The following is a 22306-nucleotide window of genomic DNA, read 5'->3' on the forward strand; positions in this document are numbered from 1 at the left end:
TGCCCCCCCAAAAAAATTCAAAGCCAGCCTAGATAGTCAAATGCAAGACACTCTTATCTCCAATAAACTATCAAAAAGCTGGAAATGGAGATGTTGTTCAAGTGGTACAGCACCAGCTCTGAGCAAAAATCTAAGCGAGAGCATGAGGCTTGAGTTCAAGCCCTAGTACTAGCTCAAAAAAATAAATGGATTAAAACTAATTGAAAAGAAAATCTTTTATTTTAGGGTCCCAGCGAAAAGAACGGAACCCAAACGTCATAATTGATACTTACTGTGGTTTTGCTTTTTTTTCTTTTATCAGATTTTGTTGGTAAATGAAAGAAAAGAAATAATAGACATGTTTTCCAAAGTGAATCTAAGTACTAGACAACTTACAGAATAGCCAGATGCCAGAAAGGGATTCTTAGCATTTTGTTTCCACGTTCCAACTGGGTGATCAGAGCTCTCTTGAAAAGTTATCTCAGAACAAGGCTATGGTGGCTGTAATCCTACTGAGAAGGCTGAGATTGGTAGGAAGTCAGCCCAGGCAGGAAACTCAGTGAAACACTTAGTTCCAATTAAATACCAAAAACCTGGACATGGAGCCATGACTCAACTTTTTTTTGGGGGGAGGGGGGGTGGGGGGGTCCGGTCGTGGGGCCTGAACTCTGGGCCTGGGCACTGTCCCTCAGCTCTTCAGCTCAAGGCTAGCGCTCTACCACTTGAGCCACAGCGCCACTTCCGGCTTTTTTCTTTTTGTTTATGTGGTGCTGAGGAATTGAACCCAGGGCCTCAGGCATGCAAGGCAAGCGCTCTACCACTGAGCCACCTTCCCAGCCCCCATGACTCAAATTGTGATTGCCATCCTTGAATCAAAAACCTAACCAAGTGCACATAGTCTTTACTTCAAGCCCAGGACAGGCACACTTACAACAAATTTAAATGTTATCTTGGTTGGTTGGGTTTTTCCCTTATAAGACTATAAGTTGTTAGGGTCACAGTACTGAAATAAGAACATAGCGCATATGGGTTAAAGATCAGCATTGTAGAGAAAATTGGAGCAGAGATGGGAGGTAGGTGGTCACCAGAGGGACTTCTTTGTTCAGGAGGTGTGTGTCACTGCTGATCCATGTGGCAGGCTGACCTGTGACCACAGGCCTGAAGGCAGGGAGTCCACAAGAGATGTTGTGGGATGTTGGACATTTCCATGATTACTCATCACTGAATATAGAAAACTTTTTTCCCATAGAACTTGTGAGTTTGTGTGCACACACACATGCACACGCATGCCAGTACTGGAGCTTGAACTCAGGATATGAGTGATGACCCTGACTTCTTTGCTCAAGGCTAGCACTCTATCAGTTGAGCCATAGCTCCACGTCTTGCTTTTTTTTTTTCTGGTTCATTGGAGTCTCATAGGCTTTTCTGCCTGGGCTAGCCTCAAACTGAGATCACAGATCTGTAGCTAGCTAGGAGAATCCCTACTTCTATTGCACCCATTCAACAATATAGAGACTTCTTGAAAGCAGGATGTTTGCAGAGGGTAAGCCAACGCTATGTTTTGTGCCCCTTCCTCCCATGCAGTCACCCAAGTACATGTTAACAAGATTTCCTGTGATCAGTGACTGCAGCTTACCTAATAGATACATGTCGTATCATACAACATCACACTTTAAAAAAGGGAATGAGACAACACAGAGAGAGAGAGAGAGAGAGAGAGAGAGAGAGAGAGAGAGAGAGAACGAGCAAACAAAGCGAAGTTAGGCTAATTAAAATTAAAAAGAGAGCCAGCACTGGGAGCTCGCTACTGTAATCCTAACTACTCAGGAGGCTGAGATCTGAAGATCATGGTTCAAAGCTACGCTGGCTTATCTCCAATTAACCACCAGAAAACCACAAGTGGCACTGTGGCTCAAAGTGGTAGAGCACTAGCTTTGAGAGAGAGAGAGAGAGAAAGCTCAGAGATAGTGCCTGGGCCCTGATTTTAAGCTCTAGGACCTGTACCAAAAAAGAAAAGAAAAAAGAAAATTTCCTTTCCACTTCCCAGTGCAGGATAGTGATGGAGTCAGAGCTGAGCTTTTAAGTCACTATCAGCAGGCACATGAAATCAGGGTGATGACTTAGATGTCCCCAGCCCCAGGGGCAGGAACTGAAATCACCTTTCAAAGCTGCAGACCTGGGGCTGCCAGAAGAGACCTTGGGAAAGAGGGGACCAGGAACAGAGCTCGTTGGTCAGAGTCTACAATTATTTGACCCTCAAGTTCAGTTTTCAATTAAATCTCTTTTGGTTTTCAGTTAAATCTCAGCATCGCTGTTGGACGTTTACATCTGGCTGCATAATGGGGCTGTGCACAAGGTATACATCACGTAAACACTGGTAGGACTGGAGCTGGGAGAAATTGCTTACAAGATCCACATTCCACACAACCTTTGGCCATGTGGTTTTGTTGAGAAACAGTGGTGACATGGTCATCTCTCACTTGTCCAGACCTTTAACCCTGGTTTGCTCTATACTGTCTTACTGCTGGCAGGAAACAGGAAGCCATGTACTTCCCAGAGGTGTGGTGGAAAGGTGCATTCTCAACAACTGATTTTTGTTGGTGGTGATGGTGTTCATGGAACTTGAACTCAGGGCCTGCGCGTTGTCCCTGAGCTTTTTCACTCAAGGCTAGCACGCTACCACGTGTTTTCCGGTGGTTTATTGGGAGATGAGTCTCAGGGACTTTCCTGCTGGGACTGGCTTTGAACTGCGATCCTCAGATCTCAGTCTCTTGAGCAGCTAGGATGACCTGTGACCCACCAGAGCCCAGCACCATTCCACTATTTTAAGGAAAGTGGACCTACCGACCACGTGCTCCAAGGGAAGAGCAGCTCAATGCCAAGAACGAATCTTTTCCTTTCTGCCTCTCAAGTCCAAAGAGGAAAGTCGGGGGAATGGCTCAGGTGGTAGACATTAAGGTGGAAGGCCCTTTCTGTGGAGCTTGGCTCTCGAACTTTCGGTACTGAGCTGCGTGTGAAACACGAGGAGGAGTGATTAGTAGTAGTTGCGGGAGCTGCGGTGGAAGGGCAGAGGCGCCAGGGCACGGGTCCTCGCCCCGAGGCTGGGGGTGAAGCGGGCGCATCAAGGTCGGCAGGGCTATTCAACAGGATCGCCTGGAACAGTCGGCCCTGCCAGCGCCTCTCCCCGGTTCCCGGCGCGGGTGTTGTTCCCAGGCGAGGAGGACGAGCGCGAGCGCCGGGTACAGCGTGTGTCTGCGGGGAGAACAGCAGCGCTGCGGGAGGAACTGGCTTCCGGGGCTGCGTCTGTGCGGGGAGGAAGGGAGACTCCTCTCGGAGTCCCACGCCTCACCTCGCCGTCCGGGCGCGCGGTCCTCCCGCGGCTTCCCCCGACCCCTGGGCCCCTCATGGCCCGCGAACGCGGGAGGGCCGCCCGCGTGGCCCGCGGAGCCCGACAGCGCGGCGCCCCGCCCGCGGCCCTGGGGGCGGGGCCGCGCCCGCAGTGCGCCCCACGCTGCGCGCCCCGCCCGCCCCTCGCGACCTGAGTGAGCGCGCCCGCGGGCCGGAGCCGCGCCCCGCCCCCGGGGCCGGCCGTGCGCGGAGGCTCCCATCCGACCCCCACCCCCGCGCAGGGGGCGGGGCGGGCCGCCAGGGGGCGGGGCGGGGCGGGGCGTGTCCGAGCGGGCGGGGCGCGGCCCCCAGCTCCGCCGCGGCTCTGCGGGTCGGTCCTGGGCCAGGCTTCTCACTCCGTCGCCCGCCGCCGCCGACGCCATGGCGGCCCCCGGCTCCCTGGCCGAGTGCGGCTACATCCGGACCGTCCTGGGCCAGCAGATCCTGGGCCAGCTGGACAGCTCCAGCCTGGCGCTGCCCTCCGACGCCAAGCTGAAGCTGGTGGGCAGCGCCGGCCGCAGCGGGCAGGCGGCCCGGAGCCTGCGGATCCAGGAGCAGGTGCAGCAGACCCTGGCAAGGAAGGGCCGGGGCTCCGTGGCCCGCGGTGAGTGGAACGCACCCCGTCCGGACCCGCCGCCCTCCGGGGTGCGGCACCGGGCTTCTGCCCACCTGTTGCCGGTGCCACCTCCGGACTGGGGACCCGCACACTCGGGGAGCGGCGGTCCCGCCATGCCCCTGGCGGGGTCTTCCCAGGGCGTCGTCGGTGTGCATGCTACGTGCGCGTCTCCATGTGGAAGAACGCGAGGCAAAGGAGTTCATCCGGAGACCGGAGTGTCTGCCTACAGCTAAGCAGAATGCTGTGCATGATCTGTGTTTTTTTTTTTTCTTTTTAAAATCCTTACCTCCATGAATATTCTTTTGAAAGACAAAACCCCACTGCCCTTCCTATCCCCTGTAATTCAGGAGAGTGCCACTTCTCCCAGGTAGTCCAGAGCAGTCTGACCTAGGAAGTGATCCCATTGGGTAAAAGGCTCTGGCCCTGGCGCTGCCCCGCTCCTGGGAAGAGGAGGAAGGGGACTTTGGCCTGGCTGGCAGCATCCTGTGCTGTAGTGCAGGCTGCTTGTCCCCACCCACCCAGTGCCACGCATGTACGTGTGGGTGCAGGGCTTGTATCCAAAACATGAAACCCACAGTTTTAGCTGTAGGTTAGGGAGAGTTAGGAGGGGAGGATGGCAAACCAGTTGTGAAAATTAGCTGAATGTCATGCAGCCTTTTCTCCCTTGCCCAAGTGATCAGAAAGACAGCATGAAGCTTTAGTGAGGTTTTGGGATGTTCCTGTGCCAGTACTGGGGCTTGAACTCAGTCAGACCCTGAGTGCTGTCTTTCTAGCTTTTTCACTGAAAGGTGGCACTTTACCATTTAAGCCACAGATTCCACTTCCAGGTTTTTGCTGGATAATTGGATGAAAGAGGCTCATGGACTTTCCTGCACAGACTGTCTTCAAATTGCAGTCCTCAGATCTCAGCTTCCATAGTAGCTAAGATTACAGGCTTGAGCTACCAACATGTGTCAAGTGGGTTTTGTTTTAAATCATTATTTTAAAGTGCTGTAGGTTTCTTACAGAGAAAAGGGAAGATTAAGAAACAGAAGTTTAAATTGGGTTATCAGTTTTTTTCCACACTATTGAACTATGGACATAACTTGGTCAATGACCAACTAGAGTTTAAAAAAGTATACAAATACCCAGACTATAGACATAAACCTAAGCTGTAGAGCCTTTCTATAAAGAAACCTAAACCATCAGGCCAGCATTAATACTTACATGCTTGAAAAGTAAAAAAAAAAAAAGATGATGTTTGAGGATTGTAAGCCAGTGTTAGCTGAGTTACTACACTGGGTCCAGAATCATGTTCTGTGATGTGCATTTTCAAAAAGAGAATTGGGAGCTAGGTATGTTAATTCCCATTTCACTATAAGCAGCCCAGTAACCCTCACATTTCCACCTAGATTAAGTAAATGGCAGAGCTGGTTGTTTAATTTCCAAATCTGTATTGTTTAACAAAACATGTAGTTGTTCAATGTTGTCTCAATTCAAGCTGTTAGTTTCTGAGTACAATGCATTTGCTCAGTGTCATCCTTTCCACTGTTCTCCCCCATCTCTCCCAACCCCACCCCTCCCTGGTTCAGTTTTCACACTTGTACTGTTGAATATTATCACTTATTCACCCATCCTTCTCCCTCCAGTTGTCTGCCCCTTCCTGTGACCTCCCCTGTAACACATGTTTCAGTTTTCTGGTACTCATTTTGTTAAACTTTTAGTTATTCAAAGGAGCTACACCATTGGAATCATCCATTGAGTATACTACCATCCTTTAGTCAATTCCTTTGTGTATGTATGCAGATGACCTTGTGCATGCCGAACCTGACCTTTTCAACTGCTCATCAGTTATATCATTAACGGTTTTGATTGTTAGTATGAAGTAGGAATTGTTAGAATGTGGAGTCGGTTTGTGGCTTCCCTCCAGTTTTCTTTAATTACAATTTGAAAGGCTAAGGAGATATAGACTGCAAATATCTGCCAAGGTACATGATTAAAAACAACAGCCTGGCGCTGGTGGCTCGCTCCTGTAACCCTAGCTACTCAAGAGGCTGAGGCCTAAAGATCACAGTTCAGAGCCAGCCCAGGCAGGAAAGTCCAAGAGACTGCTATCTCCAGTTAACTACCAGAAAACCAGAAGTGGCAATGTGGCTCAAAGTGGTAGAGCACTAGCCTTGAGTGAAACAGCTCAGGGTCAGCGCCCAGGCTAAGTTGCTAGGAGTGAGGCCCACCTGTGAGCAGCAGAGCCATGACACCCTGAAGCCTGGAGACCCACAGGTCCAGGGTTAAGCTGAAACTAAACTGGGGCACAAATTAAACATGCTCACCCAGGAAGAGACTCTTACCCCAATTAGCCAGCAAAAGACAGAAGTGGAAGTTGGGTCAAGTGATAGAGTTCCAAGCTTGAGTGAAAAAGCTAAGAGACCCTATCCAGGTTCTGAGTTCTAGTCCCAGTCCCAACACCACCACCCCTACCCCCCAAAAAACTCACAAAGGACAGACTGGTTGTCTTACGGGAAATAATCCTAAGCAAGCCACAAGAACAGCTAAGTCATGGAATCTAGACATGTAAATTTCTTGAAGCTATAAGGAATATGGAAAACTTTCTCAAGTAATTGGTACTCTGTGTGTGTGTGTGTGTGTGTGTGAGAGAGAGAGAGAGAGAGAGAGACTCAGAGTCATGTGATCATAGTCTCCCAGACTTTCCTGCCCAGGCTGGCTTTGAACAAATAATTGGTATTTCTAACTCTCAAAAAATCAATAGAATTGGTCTTAAAGTGGTCAGTAAAGACAGATCCTTCTTGAAAAATCCCAAGAATAATCCATAGTTCAGAGAATTGTTGGGGGAGAACAAAGGTGTGCCATCTTAGGACTTGTGCTAATGCTGGGGGTAGTTCTTCCAACTAAGGAACAAAGCCTCTGAAAGCCTTAGATTTCAACAACAGCTTCCCTGTAAGCTGCCATTCCCTTGCAGCCTACACGGGAAGAAAACTCAAGCATGAGGAAGAAGAAATCCAGAATGCGTGCATGCAAGCCGGGCTTCTGAGACTCCAGAAGGAATTTAACATTTCACACGCCATGCAGTGATTATCAGGGTTGTTCATAAATGTTCTTTAATTGAAGCTTTTTGAAAAGGTCTGGAGTTTCATGGTTGTACTTTGTTGTTGTTGTTGCTGCTGCTGGTGCTGCATACCTGTCTCTGAAGTTGCAAGAGACAAAGCAGTTGTTGAAAGCGACAGGGTCTCGGGTATCAACAGAAGACCTTCTGGGCTGGAATGACCCAGTGTTCAACTGCTGTTAGGCAGCCACAGAGCCCTAGAGAAGCCCCAGTTGCTGGCCTACCAGAAAGGATGAATTAGCTGTGGCTAATCTAAAAAAAATTAGAGTGACATGAATATAGCTAAGGTGTAGATAAAAACTTACAAAAGAGTCTTTAACCTTCTTTCCGTGGTCTTCATAAATACGTGGGTGGTTTTATAAATCACCCATTGACTTTTGGTAGTAATTTGTTATGCTGAGCATTTTAAGGTTGGCTGTTACTCTGGTGAGGGAAGGTATGGCATTGTGTTGGATGCCAGTTGTTAGGAGGAGGAGAAAGGAGGAAACAGGCCGGACTCAATCTTCCCCAGAGGAGACTGTTTATTGAGATAGAGCATCGAGGGGCACAGCCTTCCCTCAGGCTTGGAGACTGTGCAAAGAAGTGGGACAGGAGTTGGGTTTTATTTTTGAGGACTAAGTAAGGAGCCAGACGTTAATGAGAGGTCTAGAGAGGTGGGGGGCTTTTGGTTGGGTCACAATGGAATGTTTGCAGCCAGGCTTAGGTGGATCGCCCTCCTGTATCAGGCACTCTGCACATATCTTGGGTGGCTGGCCTGTTGTCTGTATGCACCTGGGAAAACAGGGTTGGGGTCAGCCCTTCACCAGTGGCTCAGATCTGTCATTCTAGCTACTCGAGGTGCTGAGATCTAGAGGATCCTGATTCAAAGCCAGCTAACGCAGACTCATCTCCAATTAGCCAGCAAAAAGCTGGAAGTAGAACTGTGGCTCAAGTGGTACACCATCCATGAGCAAAAAAGTTAAATGGCAATGTCCAAGCCCTGAGTTCAAGTCTCTGTACTGGAACAAGGAAAGGAAAAGAAAGAAAAAGTTGAAAGTCATAGCAAAGAGAGAATTAAAAATAGCCCATATCTTTTATATTACACCTTAAAAGTATCCCTTTATTTCTTACAATCCCCCCAAGTGTGCTTAAATGGGAAGCATTTGTTTTTTAAATTATGGTATATAATGCTTAGAACACAATGGAGAATATATCCTAATGCAATTTAAAACTTGTTTGGAAATCTACTCTTAAAAATAATGCATCTTTTGTCCTTATATTATCTGTGATGAAAATGCTTTGAGTATTTGTGATCAGAGAATTCTGATTCATTCAGGGGGCTGGGAAGGTGGTTCAGTGGTAGAGTGCTTGCCTTGTATGCATGAGGCCCTGGGTTCAGTTCCTCAGCACCACATAAGCAGAAAAAAAAAGCCAGAAGTGGCGCTGTGGCTCCAGTGGTAGAGCGCTAGCCTTGAGCTGAAGAGCTGAGGGACAGTACCCAGGCCCAGAGTTCAAGCCCCAGGACGGACAAAAAAAAAAAAAAGATATGGGAAATTACTATAAAGAGAAGACCTTTGGCTTGGGCTGTTTAAGAGATTCTGTAGTATCCCCCACACCCTAGGTGAGGGGTTCCACCGTGAGATTGAATGAGATATTCTACATAATTGCTGTGTAGTAGCTCATCCTCAAAATAAAACTGCAGGGCTGGGAATGTGACCTAGTGGTAGGGTGCTTGTCTAGCATGCATGAAGCCCCAGATTTGATTCCTCAGTTCCACATACACAGAAAAAGGGAAGTGATGCTGTGGCTCTAGTGGTAGAGCACTAGCCTTGAGCTGAAGAGCTCAGGGACAGCACCCAGGCCCAGAGTTCAAGCCCTATGGCTGACAAAACAAAAAAAGCATAGTTCTTCCCCTCCCCCCCAAGTATTAAAATAAGGTTATATACACTTGTGTTAATTTTATTTTTGGACAGTTTGACATTGGTTTTACTCTAAAATTAAATTTCTGGTCTGATTGATAAAAAAATTATTGTTTTAATTTTTTGTATTCTGAGGGGACAGACTTATTATTGACAACATTACCCACCAGCACCTGGAAAACATTCAATCTATTTAAGTGAACTTCCTGCTTTTCCTGACTTACTACACTAAGAATAATAGACTAGAAGAGCCTCTTATGATAGAAATATTTTTTAAAACATTGATTACACATCTATTACATAGTACCATTTTACATAATGGTTATTGGACATAATAACTTTGCAGTGTGTGTGTATGTGTGTGTGTAAAACAGGGATTTGAACTCAGCCTTGTGCTCAACTACTTTGATTTTCTGACTGTCAGGAAGCTTTCTACCACTTGAATAAGGTTTCTAGCCATGACTCTTAACAAGTGAGAGGAAATCATTATAGATCACCAAAAGATTCAACACAAACACAAATCATATAGATAAACGTCATATAGAAAGAGAATAGTTCCAAAGCTGGTGGCTTATGCCTAGAATCCTAGCTCTTTTGGAGGCTGCGATCTGAGAATCACAGTTCCAAGCCAACCTAGGCAGAAAAGTCCTTGGAACTCTTATGCCCAGTTAACCAGCTTGAAGCCAGAAATGGAGCTGTCCCTTTAATGGTAGAGCAGAATATGCCAAGCAAAACAGCAGGCCCTGAGTTCAGGCCTTTGTACCTTCACTAAAGAAATGACTAAGTGAGAGAATGAATAAGTGAATGAGTAAGTCATTTAAATGCAGAATCAACCTTTTCAAAATGAACATGGCTAGTGTGGGTAATTAATTCAAGGAGAGTGTGCCTGCATTCCCCAGGAAACAAGCTCTCTTCCTCTCCACATGCCCAGGACAGAGTATGGCAAGTGTGTGACACTGTCCCCACTTGGGGACAGATGCATGTGTGTGCCTCCCATCGTCATGCTTGGCTCCATTGTCCCCACCCACAGAAACCCCTGTCAGCTTGGAGGGTGACATGAAATCCCAATTTGTGTAACTAGGGTATTCTGAATGTCCAGATGATATGACTAATTCACTTGTCAAGAGTCCTACAGGACTCAGCTAGAAGTGCTCCTCTAAAAGTTGAAAATTGACTTGGGAGATAAGATAACCTCTTCCTACTGGAATCTGGCCCTGTTCATCTGTCCACACATAGCTACTAGAATGAACTTTGTAGAATCTCACTACATTTTTCCCCAGCTGGCATTGCTCGGGGTTCTTGCTGTTATCTGTAGGAGGCAAATCCCTGTTCAGCATGGCATGGCGCTTTGCCTGTAGCTTTTCAAACTTCACCTCCACCTCCCTGGCCTCCCTCCCCACCAAACGCACACAGGCAATTTCTCTAAGGGTTGCCTCCTTCCTCCAGCACCCTCCTCCTCTTTGTCTGGTTAACTCATACATGTCCCAGTTGCAGACCCCTAAAAGAGGCCTTCCCCACCGGCTTCCATCATATATTGTCAGGAGAGATTTTGTGTGTGTGTGTGTAGCAGTGCTGAGGTTTGAACTCTGGACCTGGATGTTGTCCCTAACCTTTTTTGCTCAAGGCTAGTTAGCATTGCACCACTTGAGCTACAACTCTGTGTCCAGCTTTGTGTGTGTGGGGGGGGGGGGAGGGGAGTTAATTAGACATAAGAGTTTCATGGACTTTTCTGCCTGGGCTGGCTTTGAACCATAATCCTTAAATCTCAACCTCCTGAGCAGCTAGGATTGCAGACATGACTGGTGCTTAAATTTGGGGCATCACACTGTAACTTGGCTTTTTCAGCTCAAGTCTGGAACCCTATCGCTTGAATCATACTTGCCCTTTTGGCTTTTTGCTTGTTAATAGGAGATAAGAGTATCTTGTATTTGTTTGTCCAGGCTGGCTTTGAAATGGATCCTCAGATCTCAGTGTACTGAGTAGCTGGAATAACAAGCATACACCACCAATAATACCTTGCTCAGAAGGTGTTTGAACCCGGTTGAGTCATTGAAAATTGCAAAGGTTGTGAAAATACATTTGGCAGGTTAGGTGAAGTGAGTGAAGGAATAGCAATTAGAGTGGTGTGGAATGTTAGCCACATTGCCATTGCTAACTAATCTCTTCACATCTTCAGATTCTTTGCACGCGTGCACACACACACACACACACACACACATGCCACACGGCTCTGGTGGCTCACACCTGTAATCTGTAAGACAATTATCTCCACTAAACTGCCAGAAAAGCTAAATGAGGCACTGTGGCTCAAGCAGTAGAGTGCTAGCCTTGAGAAAAAGCAGGGACAGCGCCCAGGCCTTGAGTTCAAGCCCCAGGACTGGTACCCACAAAAGTGTTTTTAAACCCAAACAAACAAAAAAGCCGTATTGGGGTTTTAACTCAGGTTGTTGCACCTCTCTTAATTTTTTGAGGGGAGGATCCAGGGTGATAATTTACCATTTTAGCTCTGTCTTCCAGCTTTTGTTTTGTCTTACAAGAGTATTCAGACCAGGTAAGACAGAAGGTTGCTGTTTCCTGTGAGCACTATACCTCTGCAACCCTCTGAACCAACACCCTCATCATCCTCCCCACCCGCCCAGTCTTCCCCCTCCCCACCCTCCTCCCATTCCTTGCCATTCCTCCCCATCCTTCACCATCTTCCCCTCTCTCATTGTCCTCCCCCCTCAGAGACCTCCCCCCTTCTCCCCACCATCCTCCCACCCCCTTCCATTCCTCTCACCCTTCGCTGTCCTCCCCTCCTCCTCATCCTTCCCAGTCCCCCCTGTCCTCCCTCCCTCTCCCCATCCTCCCCTCACTGCCCTCCCCACCCCCACAATTGCTTGCACCAAAGAAGAAAGGTAAAGTTGCCCTCAGCTCCCAACTTCTCCCTTCAAGTGGACTCCATCAAAGGTCTGTGGTATCATTACATGAAAAGGTTTAGGTGTTTCATGAGTCATTATTAATTGAAATAATCCCTAGTAATCATCACCTCCGGAGACATGGAAAGCACATTGTGCCCTGTGAAGGGGACTGGGTGAAAGCACAGTAATGTCACCACCATCCTGAAAGGAGGGGCATCAGCCAAGAAAACAAAAACAAAAACTGAAAATGTCCAATGCAGCAGGACTGGTAAACTTAGCAGAGTAAAAGCTCTGAGTTAATCAAACACAGCATACATTAAACATGCTTTAAATCTTAGAACATGGTTGTAATTCTAATATACTGATCCCAAACACATACCTGCTTACTCTATTAATCTGCATTATTTGTTGTTTGAGATTCATTCTTTAACAAAGAAATCTATGTGTCATCAAGCAGGTGAAGTATCAGAAATTGCATCTTTTCTTTTTTCTGTATTCTGCAGGAAAGCCCAGGGTTTAAAAATCCAATCATGAAGCCAGGCCTTGGAGTCTCCTGCCTGTAATCCTAGCTAGTCAGGAGGATGTGCTCTGAGGATCTTGGTTCAAAGTCAACCCTGGTAGACAAATTGAAGAGAGTCTTATTTCTAACCAGCAAAAGACAAAAATAAGGGAAAGGGAGATGGGAGGGAAAAACAGAAAATGAGGGAAGAGGTGACACTGTTCAAAAAGAAATGTATTCATTTCCTGACTTACGTAACTGTAACCCTCTCTCTCTATCACCTTAACAATAACAATGAAAAGCATATATGTAAAAGAAAAGACAGAAGTGAAGCTGTGACTCAAATGGTAGAGCACCAGTAGAAAAGACAAACAAAGGGGCAAGGCCCTGAGTTCAAGCAGTGTGTGAGCACACCACACACACACGCGCACACACACATACGCACGCACACACACGCGCGCACACACACACACACACGTGCACAAATAGAATCATGGGCTTTGGGATGTAGTTGAATTATAGCACTTCCTAAAGGCTCTCAATCCTCAGCTGTGAAAAAAAATGAAAATTGTATTTTTTCTCTGATGCCAGCTACATTCTAGTTATTTTAGAAACCATTAAACCTGTCTCAGTTCATTTATCTGAAAACAGAAGGAGAAATTAGCTTCCTTATAAACTTCCTTAAGATAGCAGTAAAGAACTGTTACAGAGCTTTTTGAATGGCTCAGGAGAGGCACCATAAGACAGAATGATTGGTTTGGGTTCTGGTATGAAAAGCATGCTAATAATATGACAAGGTTTTGGTAAATGACAATTTGGGATCCGCAGCTTGCCGTCCAGCAGTGGGAAGGAGAATCCAGTGCAACCCTCTGCAATTAGAGGCAAGTCCATTAAGTTGCCATGGTTGTAAGTGAAGGTGGTGACAGCTGGCTCAGCAGAAATGATTTCAGCTCCTTTAAGACTGAAATGTAAGGAACTCATAGAGTTTGCCTTAAAATAGTAATGTTCAATTTGAGTTAAATATTCTACTTCTGCCAGGCATTGGTGGCTCATGTCTGTCATTTTAACTACTCAGGAGGCTGAGAGCTGAAGTTTGAAACCAGCCTGGGTAGAAAACTTTGTGAAATTATTTTTTTCAGTCGGTCATGGGGCTTGAACTCTGAGCCTGGGCGCTGTCCCTCAGCTCTTCAGCTAGTGCTCTACTACCTGAACGACTGTGCCACTTCTGGTTTTCTGAATGGTTTATTTATTATTTTTTTTAATATTATTATTAAGAGTTTAACAAACTTTCCTGCCCAGGATGGCTTTGAACCATGATCATCAGATCTCAGCCTCCTGAGTAGCTAGGATTATAGGCGTGAGCCACTGGTGCCCAGCAAATTTGTGCAATTCTTATCCCCAATCAACTATCAAAAAGCCAGAAGCAAGCTGTAGCTCCAGTGTTAGAGTGATAGGCTTGAGTGAAACATATGAGGGCCTAAATTCAAGCAAGAATATGAGCACAAATAAACAAACATTTTACTTCAACAATCCCAGTTCTGAAACTCACTGATTAAGTAGCTATTGGATGAAAAGGTTTTGTGAATTTTCCTGGCTAGGTGTGGGTCCAGCAATGTATAGGAGGCTAAGGCAGCCTTCCACTCAGCTGGGATGAGAGGTGCTACATCCACTGGTGCCCAGCCTATCTCCTTTTAAATGAAAACTATTGCAAAGATTTTGAAAAATGTAAGTAAATGACCGGTTTTGGGGTGGTATTTCGATGTAACTTAGGACAGACAACGTGGTGGGTGGTGACTAGACTAAAGGAGATACGCACCCTTTTCTGAGCTTCGGATTTCTGGAAGCCTTCATGCTGTATGAAGGTTGCAGCTGCAGAAATCCTGGCCAGGGTTGTGTGGTCGGCATCGAGCATGCTCACTGCCCGCTCCAGTCTCATCTCCAAGTCAGCATTCCTAGATAGGCAGTCACAGGATCAGTGGGCTTCTGAATCTGGCCTTCTGGCCAACCAACCTGATCCAACAGATGTGACTCAGCAATACTGAGAAGCATCTAGAACATTTGCACCCTGGTTTTTCATCAGTCAAAGAAAACAGCGATCAGAAGTTATGGAGACTTAGCTGGGCACTGGTGGCTCAGGTCTATAATTCTAGGTACTCAGGAGACTGAGCTCCAAGGATCTTTTTTCCAAGCCAGGCTGGAAAATCCAGGAGACTCTAATCTAATTAACCAGCAATAAGCTGGATGTGGCAGTTTGGGTCAAGTGAGAGAGTGCCAGCTTTGAGTACAAAAGCCAAGCAAGAACACAAAGTTGAGTTCAAGCCCCAGCATTAGCACCAAGGAAAAGTTCATGAGGTACATTGTATGCATGTAAGGAAATGTCATGTGATTCCCCCTTTTCTACAACTAATAAATGCAAATTTATTTAATATCTAAAAATCTTTTAACCAGGCATTGGTAGCACCTGTCATCCCAGCTGAGTGGGAGGCTGGGAGCCAAAGCTCAGCATTCTCTGGTGCTGGCTTGGACAGAAAAGCCCATGAGACTCCTATCTCCAAAGTAACTAGCAAAAAGTAGGACTGTAGTCATGGGCCATGTAGTCTAAGAGCACTAGTACACAATTATAAAGCCCCAAGTTCAAATCCCAATACTAATAAAAAATAATATAACACATTTCAAAATAAAAAGGAAATAAAGTCATTATACAAAGTATTTCCTGAAGTTCAGAAACTAAGAAAATAAGTCACTACACAAGCCTTGGCCTATCTTCTCATCCTCCCCCGAGGCAATTGGTGAGAGTCTGTGTATTTCCCAGTTTTTCCTGAGTTAGAGTTCGCCTTTAGTTTTCTCTATTTGGGGGAATGGGGTGCTGTTATGGGGCTTGAACGGAGCACTTAGGTGCTATTCCTGAACCTTTTATTCTCAAGGCTAGCACTCTACCATCTGAGCGACAGCTCCGCATCTGACTTTTTGGTGGTGAATTAGAGATGAGTCTCATGGCCTTCCCAGCCCAGGCTGGCTTTGAATCATGATACACAGATCTCAGCTTCCTTACTAGTTAGGATTACAAACCTGAGCTACTGGGGCTTGGCTTCTGTTTTTAAAATTGCATTTAAATATAACCATGTTTTGTAATTTCTTTCATTAAACTATTTCATTACTATGCTGCAGTCATTGTTTAATGTCTAGCTTTATACATCTTTGATACTTCTACTAATGTTCCTATAGGACAGACCTCTAGAAATGGCACCTATAAGTCATTGTATATAAAAAGTGATATATTTGGAACAAGGAGGAAATCACAGTTCAAAAAAGTGTTCAGAGCCAGGAGACACTAGCTCTCTGTTATAATCTGAGCTATTCATATCTGAGAATCGTGGTTCAGAGTTAGGCCAAGTAGACAAAGGCAAGAGACTCTTATGTCCCACTGACCAGCAAAAAGCTGGAAGTAGAACTGAGTCTTCAGTGGTAGAGCTCTGGACTTGAGCAAAAAAGCCAAGCAAATATGAGCGGCTCTGAGTTCAAGGCCCATTATCAGCCCAGAAAGAAAATATGACCTCAAAGTGAAAGATGACTTAATAATTAAAATTATATTCACACTTGAAATGGATTTTCTTGTTTAAAAAATCTAGCCAGGTGCTGGTGGCTCTCACCTGTAATCCTAGCTATTCAGGAGGGACAGCACCCATGCCCTGAGTTCAAGCCCTAAGACTGAACAACAACAACAAAAAAATCTAAGAATTATGTTGTTATCCTCTACAAACATTAACAAAGTCTGGCTAGTACTAGCATGATGCTATTGTTTTTGAATTTATGAATGACAGTTATAATTTGGACATAAAACAATAGTTTAGATCATCATACTTTTAAAACCAACAACCACTTGTCAGTCATTATTTTATTTGTTTTTAGGACTTAAAGCCATCTATCCCTGTATCATTTATAAATTCTATCTTTATTGGTCCTGTAATCACCTACTACTTTTTTTTAATGAGTGGGATGGGTAGGGGGGACCAGTCCTGAGCCTTGAACTGAGGGCCTGCCTGCTGTCCCTGAACTATCTATTTTGCTCAAGGCTAGTGATTATAGCCTAGATACAGCAAAACCTTGTCTAAAACAAAAAAAAAAAAAGGAAAAAAGAAAGGAAGGAAAGAAGGAAGAAGAAAGAATGGTGGGAAGAGAAAGAAATAGTAATTTTTTTTGGAGTGGGGGCAGGGCTAGTCCTGGGGTTTGAACTCTGGGCCTGGGTGCTCTCCCCAAGCTCCTTTTTCTCAAGACTAGTGCTCTACTATTTGAACAACAGCGCCACTTTTGGCTTTTTCTGTGATTAATTGGAGATAAAAGTCTCCTGGACTTTCCTGCCCAGGCTGGCTTTGAATGGCAATCTTCAGATCTCAGGCTCCTGAGTGGCTAGGGTTACTGGTGTGAGCTTCCAGTACCCAGCTAATGGTGATAGTTTGATGGTAACACTAGGAAGTGCCACGTGTTAAGAAACTAGTCTCCATGTGGCTGCTAACCTTACACAATTCCCATGAATGATGTGGGAATTGTATGAGTAAGAAAATGTCTAGCTGTCTGTTCATTCAAACTCTGTCTTAACACGTGGGTCCTCGGCAGCCATCAGCTTTCCTCCCCTTTGTTATCATGTATGGTTCCTCATTTTTATCATGATAGATAATGTAGTTACTATTTGTGTACGTGAGCCTGTCTCTACTGCAAATTAGTTTCTGATGGTTACCATATGTGCTTAGGTTCAAAATATTGGCACACGTGGCCACTTCCCTTCCTGAAAGGTTAGAGCAATTTACTGAGAGATTCAATCTCAGGGGAGGGAGAGGAGAGGAGAGGAGTGACACTTCACGAAGAAGGTGGCATTTGAGCTGCCTGGTGCAGGGCAAGGAGGGCTTTGCCTGAAGAGAGAGTGGAGAAACAAGCAGACCAGGAAGGCTGTGACCACAAGGCTCCTGTGCCACACACAGCCTTTGCTTCGTGTACCACCTGAAGTCCTCTTCACTCACTTATTAAAAAGTGGGCAGAGGAAAGCTGTCACCAAAAGAGAAAGTTATAAACCAGGTGCCTATCGCTCATGCCAGTAATCCTAGCTATTCCAGAAGCTGAGATCTCAGGCTAAATCGCGGTTGGAAGCTATCCCAGGCTAGAAAATTCCTGGGTCTCTTCTCTCTAATTCACCAGCAAACAAGCTAGAAATGGAGCTGCTCAAGTTCCAGTACAGGCATAAAACAATCACATAAGTACTTAGTAAAAGTTGGCAGGGAAGGCATCAGCAGAAATAGAAAGTTATAAAACAGGTGCCTATAGCTCATACCTGTAATCCCTGCTAATCAGGAGGTTGACATGTGAAGATCATGGTTCAAAGCCAGCCTGCTCAGGAAAGTCTGTGAGACTCTTTATCTCCAATTAACCACCAAAAAGCCAGAGTGAAGCATGCAGCTCAAGTGGTAGAGGAAAAAGCCATGTAAAAGTGCAAGACTCGGGCTGGGAAGTTGGCTCAGTGGTAGAGTGCTTGCCTCGCATGCATGAGGCCCTGGGTTCGAATCCTCAGCACCATATAGGCAGAAAAAAGCTGGAAGTGCCGTTGTGGCTCAAGTGGTAAAGCACTAGCCTTGAGCTAAAGAGCTGAGGGACAGCGCCCAGGCCCAGAGTTCAGGCCCCACGACCAACCACAAAAAAAAAAAAAAGTGCAAGACTCTGAGTTCAAGCCCCAGTACACACACACACACACACACACACACACACACACACACACACACACACACACACACGTAAATCTTGGAAATGTGCATCTACTTGTGCAGGTCTACCAGCTCCGTGGCATACCCAAGCTGCTGCAGCTGCTGAAGGTTCAGAATGAAGATGTTCAGCGAGCCGTGTGTGGGGCCTTGAGGAACTTGGTGTTTGAGGACAATGACAAGGTGGAGGTGGCTGAACTCGGGGTTCCCCAGCTGCTGCAGGTGCTGAAGCAAACGGGAGACTTGGAGACCAAGAAGCAAGTAACAGGTAGTGCGCACTGACACAGAACCCCAGCAGATGGGTGAGGTTGTGTGTTTTCCTTACGTTTCCTGGAGCAGATGATTGATAGGCTCATTGGTATCCAAAAGATAGCTTTAAGGAATGTTATTCCATGCTGGCCTACAGCCCTGCATCTACCATGTCTGAACTTTTTTTTTCCTGAACGGAAAAATATTCTGAAGTTTTTGCTTAACTTTTTTGGTGATGGAGGTCAGTTTTGGTGTGTATGTGTGTGTACGTGTATGTGTGCATGCCTGTGTGTGTGTATGTGTGTGTCTCCACACCCCCACTTCTAGCTTTTTGGTGGCTAATTGGAGATAACAGTTTCATAGGCTTGCCTGCTCTGGCTGGCTTTGAACCATGATTCTCAGATCTCAGCCTCCCATGCAGCTAGGATTGTAGGTGTGAGCCACTGGTGCCCAGCTGCTTGATGTTTTAAATTAGAAATTCTCTCTTCTTTGACTAAATGTCTCTAAAATAACTTCTTGGCAAGATTTTTCACCTGAAAAGTCTATGAAATTCACTTCGGAGCCAGCTTTGTAGTTTAAGAATGTGTAGGGTTCAGAGGCTCTGGTAGCTAGGACATCCAAATGCAAAACAACAAGCACCAAACCCAGCAGGGCTTTAGTGACTCAGACCTATAATCTTAGCTACACTGGAGGATGAGATCTGGAAGATCATGGTTCGAAGTTAGCCCATGCAGAAATGTCCAAGAGACTCTTATCTCCAATTAACCAGCAAAGGGCCAGAAATGAAGATGTGGCTCAAGTAGTAAAGCATCAGCTTGTAGTAGACAAGAGTAAGTAAGAGCTCACAAAAAGTGAACCTACTTGTTTGTATATATGAGTAAGTTCTGCATCATTGTATTCACTAGGTGAGAATGTAAACTCTGACCTTTCAGTGCCAGCTTAAGGGGCAAACTCTCCTCACCCCAATGAAAACTTTGATGATTAAAGACCCCTTCCACCCACTCACACCCCCAGATGGTTTTCCCTATTGAGGGAGTATGGTTGGTTCTATTATTTTAATTGACGTGATATCAGTGCACCTTCAACTTGTTAAATAGTGAGCATGTTCTGGCATGCCTTGGGGTACAAGAGACATATCCGGGTAAGAATGGAGCAGGGGCAGGGGCACTGAGGACTCACGCCTGTAATCCTAGCTGCTCAGGAAGCTGAGATCCTAGGATCAGGGATTGAAGCCCCACTGGGCAGGAAAGTCTGTGAAACTCTTATCTCTAATTAACCAGCAAAAAGCCAGAAGTGCAGCTGTGGCTCAAGTGGCAGAATGCCAGCCTGGAACAGAAAATATCAGGGCAACACCTAGGTCCTGAATTCAAGCCCCAGATGGGCACAAGTGCCCTCTCCTCTCTCTCTCTCTTCCTCTCTCCCCCTCTCTCCTCCTCTCTCTCGATGTTTCTCTCTGTCTCTGTCTCTCTCTCTCATACATACACAAATGGAACAAGGGGCTTTGTGCATAAGGCACAAGGTAAGTCAGGGGTGGTAATCTGTGAGTTTTGAAAATGTGTATTTACCTCTTACCTGTTTTCATCTAATTGGATTGTTACTTTAATACCAAACATACCTTGCCATAAAATATTCATTATGCATACACAAACACTTTTTTCCAGTCCTGTGGCTTGTGTGTGTGTGTGTGTGTGTGTGTGTGTGTATGTGTGTGTGTGTGTTGTGTTGTGTTTTTTCCCCCAAGGCTGTGACTCAAACTTATCTAATGCTTGTATTTATTCATTGGCTGGCACTCTTCAACTGGAGCCAGGCTTCCTATCCCATATATTGTTCTATTCTGTATTCAAAATGGGCCACCAATATCCTGAATTTGTAGACAACTTGGAACAAAGGATCTTTGCAATAGTCTCATATCCTAAAATTTATGACAAGGAGTTTATACATGCTAGAGAGATCAAAAAACAAGTTCCACTGAGACCACTTTAAAAAAAACAAGGCTAGAGGGGCTGGGAAGGTGGCTCAGTGGTAGAGCGCTTGCCTTGCATGCCTGAGGCCCTGGGTTTGATTCCTCAGTACCACATAAGCAAAAAGAATAAAGCTGGAAGTGGCGCTGTGGCTCAAGTGGTAGAGCGCTAGCCTTGAGCTGAAGAGCTGAGGGACAGCGCCCAGGCCCAGAGTTCAGGCCCCACAACCGGACCCCCCCCCAAAAAAAAAAAAAACAATAAAAAACAAGGCTAGAAAGATCCAATGCCTGCTCCCCCCTCCTTTTTTTCTTTATTTCTTTTTTTTTTGTGCCAGTCCTGGGCCTTCAACTCAATGCCTGGGCACTGTCTGTCAGTTGTTTTGCATAAAGTTAATGATTGGCCATTTAAGCCATGGCTCCACAGTGGCTTTTTTGATTGTTAATTGGAGGTATGAGTCTCAAGGACTTATCTGCCCAGGCTGATTTTAAACTGCAATCTTTAGACCTCAGCCTCCTGAGTAGCTAGGATTCCAGACATGAGCCACCAGTGCCCAGCTCATTTGCCCTTTCTTTTTTTTTAATGCTAGTACTGGGACTTGAACTTGGTCTTGCTCTCTCCCTTAGCTCAAGGGAGTGCACTACCTCTTGAGCCACATCTTCGCAATACCAGCTTTTTGCTGGTTAATTGGGAGAGAAAAGTCTCACAAACTTGTCTTTCTAGACTGCTTAGAACCTTTATCTTATTATATATACATAGCTACATATATACATCTTATTATATGTACATACATATGAGTGAATCTCAAATGGGATTGAGAATGAAGCATCTCTAGTCAGAGGTTTCTTGGTGCCTAATTGAAGGCCAGGAAGATGTGGTTAGTTTTTTGAGGCCGGAGCACACTGTGTACCAGAAGCTGTGGTTGAATTTGCAGTCCTTCTGCTTCAGCCTCCTGAAGTCTTGGGAGTATAGGCAGGAGCCATCACATCCAGCTACATTTCCCCACCACACACTGACCCCAGGGTCTCAGGAGAGCTCAGAAAGTGCTCTTCTACTTCAACTAAGCCCCTTGCCCTGGTAGTTGAGGTACAGACACACACCACCTTGTGTGGATATTTTAAAATATATATTCAGGGGGCTGGGAAGGTGGCTCAGTGGTAAAATGCTTGCCTTGCATGCATGAGGCCCTGGGTTCGATTCCTTAGCACCATATAAACAGAAAAAGCTGCAAGTGGCACTGTGGCTCAAGTGGTAGAGTGCTAGCCTTGAGCTGAAGAGCTAAGGGACAGTGCCCAGGCCCAGAGTTCAAGCCCTATGACTGACAAAAAATATTCAATATACCTATGATCATATAAAAATAATATTTATTGAAATGAGCTTCAGGAAATGGACTTTAGGTTATTGTCTTCATTTTTTTTCTGTTTGTTTATCTGTCTTTGGGAGGGCACAGAAATGGAAGGAATAACGGTGAGCAAATGAAGCAGTAGCACTCACTAGACACTATGTTGTAAATGAACTGTACAACTTGTTGGTAGTACAGGAGGGAAAAATTGGGAGAGAACGAGGGAAGGGGTTTCATTGTCCAAAAAGAAATGTACTCCTGGCTGGGCACTGGTGGCTCATGCCTGTAATTCTAGCTGCTAAGGAGGGTGAGATATGAGGATTGTGGTTCAAAGCCAGCCTGGACAGGAAAGTGGGCAGGAAAGTCCATGAGACTCTTATCTCCAATTAACCACCAGAAAACTAGAAGTGGCACCGTGGCTCAAGTGGTAGACCTCTCTCCTTGAGCTGAAGAATGCAAGGCTGACAGCTCCCAGGCCCATAGTTTAAGCCCTACTTCCAACAAAAAACCAAAACCCAAACCAGACTTGATGCTGTGGCTCAAAGTGGTAGAGCATTGGCTGGAGCAGAAATGCTCATGTACAGAGGCCCTGAGTTCAAGCCCTACAACTGACCAAAACAAACAAACAAAC

At 45.7% G+C, this 22306-nt stretch overlaps 1 protein-coding gene across 1 annotated transcript in view; it reads left to right on the plus strand.

Moving 5' to 3' along the window:
- Positions 1–3747: 3747 nt before the first annotated feature.
- Positions 3748–22306, plus strand: part of LOC122106226 (plakophilin-2-like) — a 29597-nt gene continuing 11038 nt past the window's right edge. The window contains exons 1-3 of the mRNA XM_042677518.1: positions 3748–3890; positions 3949–3970; positions 18193–18394. Coding sequence (XP_042533452.1) covers positions 3748–3890; positions 3949–3970; positions 18193–18394 — 367 coding nt within the window. The remainder of the gene's footprint in view (positions 3891–3948; positions 3971–18192; positions 18395–22306) is intronic.

Source organism: Dipodomys spectabilis, unplaced genomic scaffold (assembly GCF_019054845.1).
Source record: "Dipodomys spectabilis isolate Male_0828 unplaced genomic scaffold, ASM1905484v1 ptg000039l, whole genome shotgun sequence".
Taxonomy (NCBI): domain Eukaryota; kingdom Metazoa; phylum Chordata; class Mammalia; order Rodentia; family Heteromyidae; genus Dipodomys; species Dipodomys spectabilis.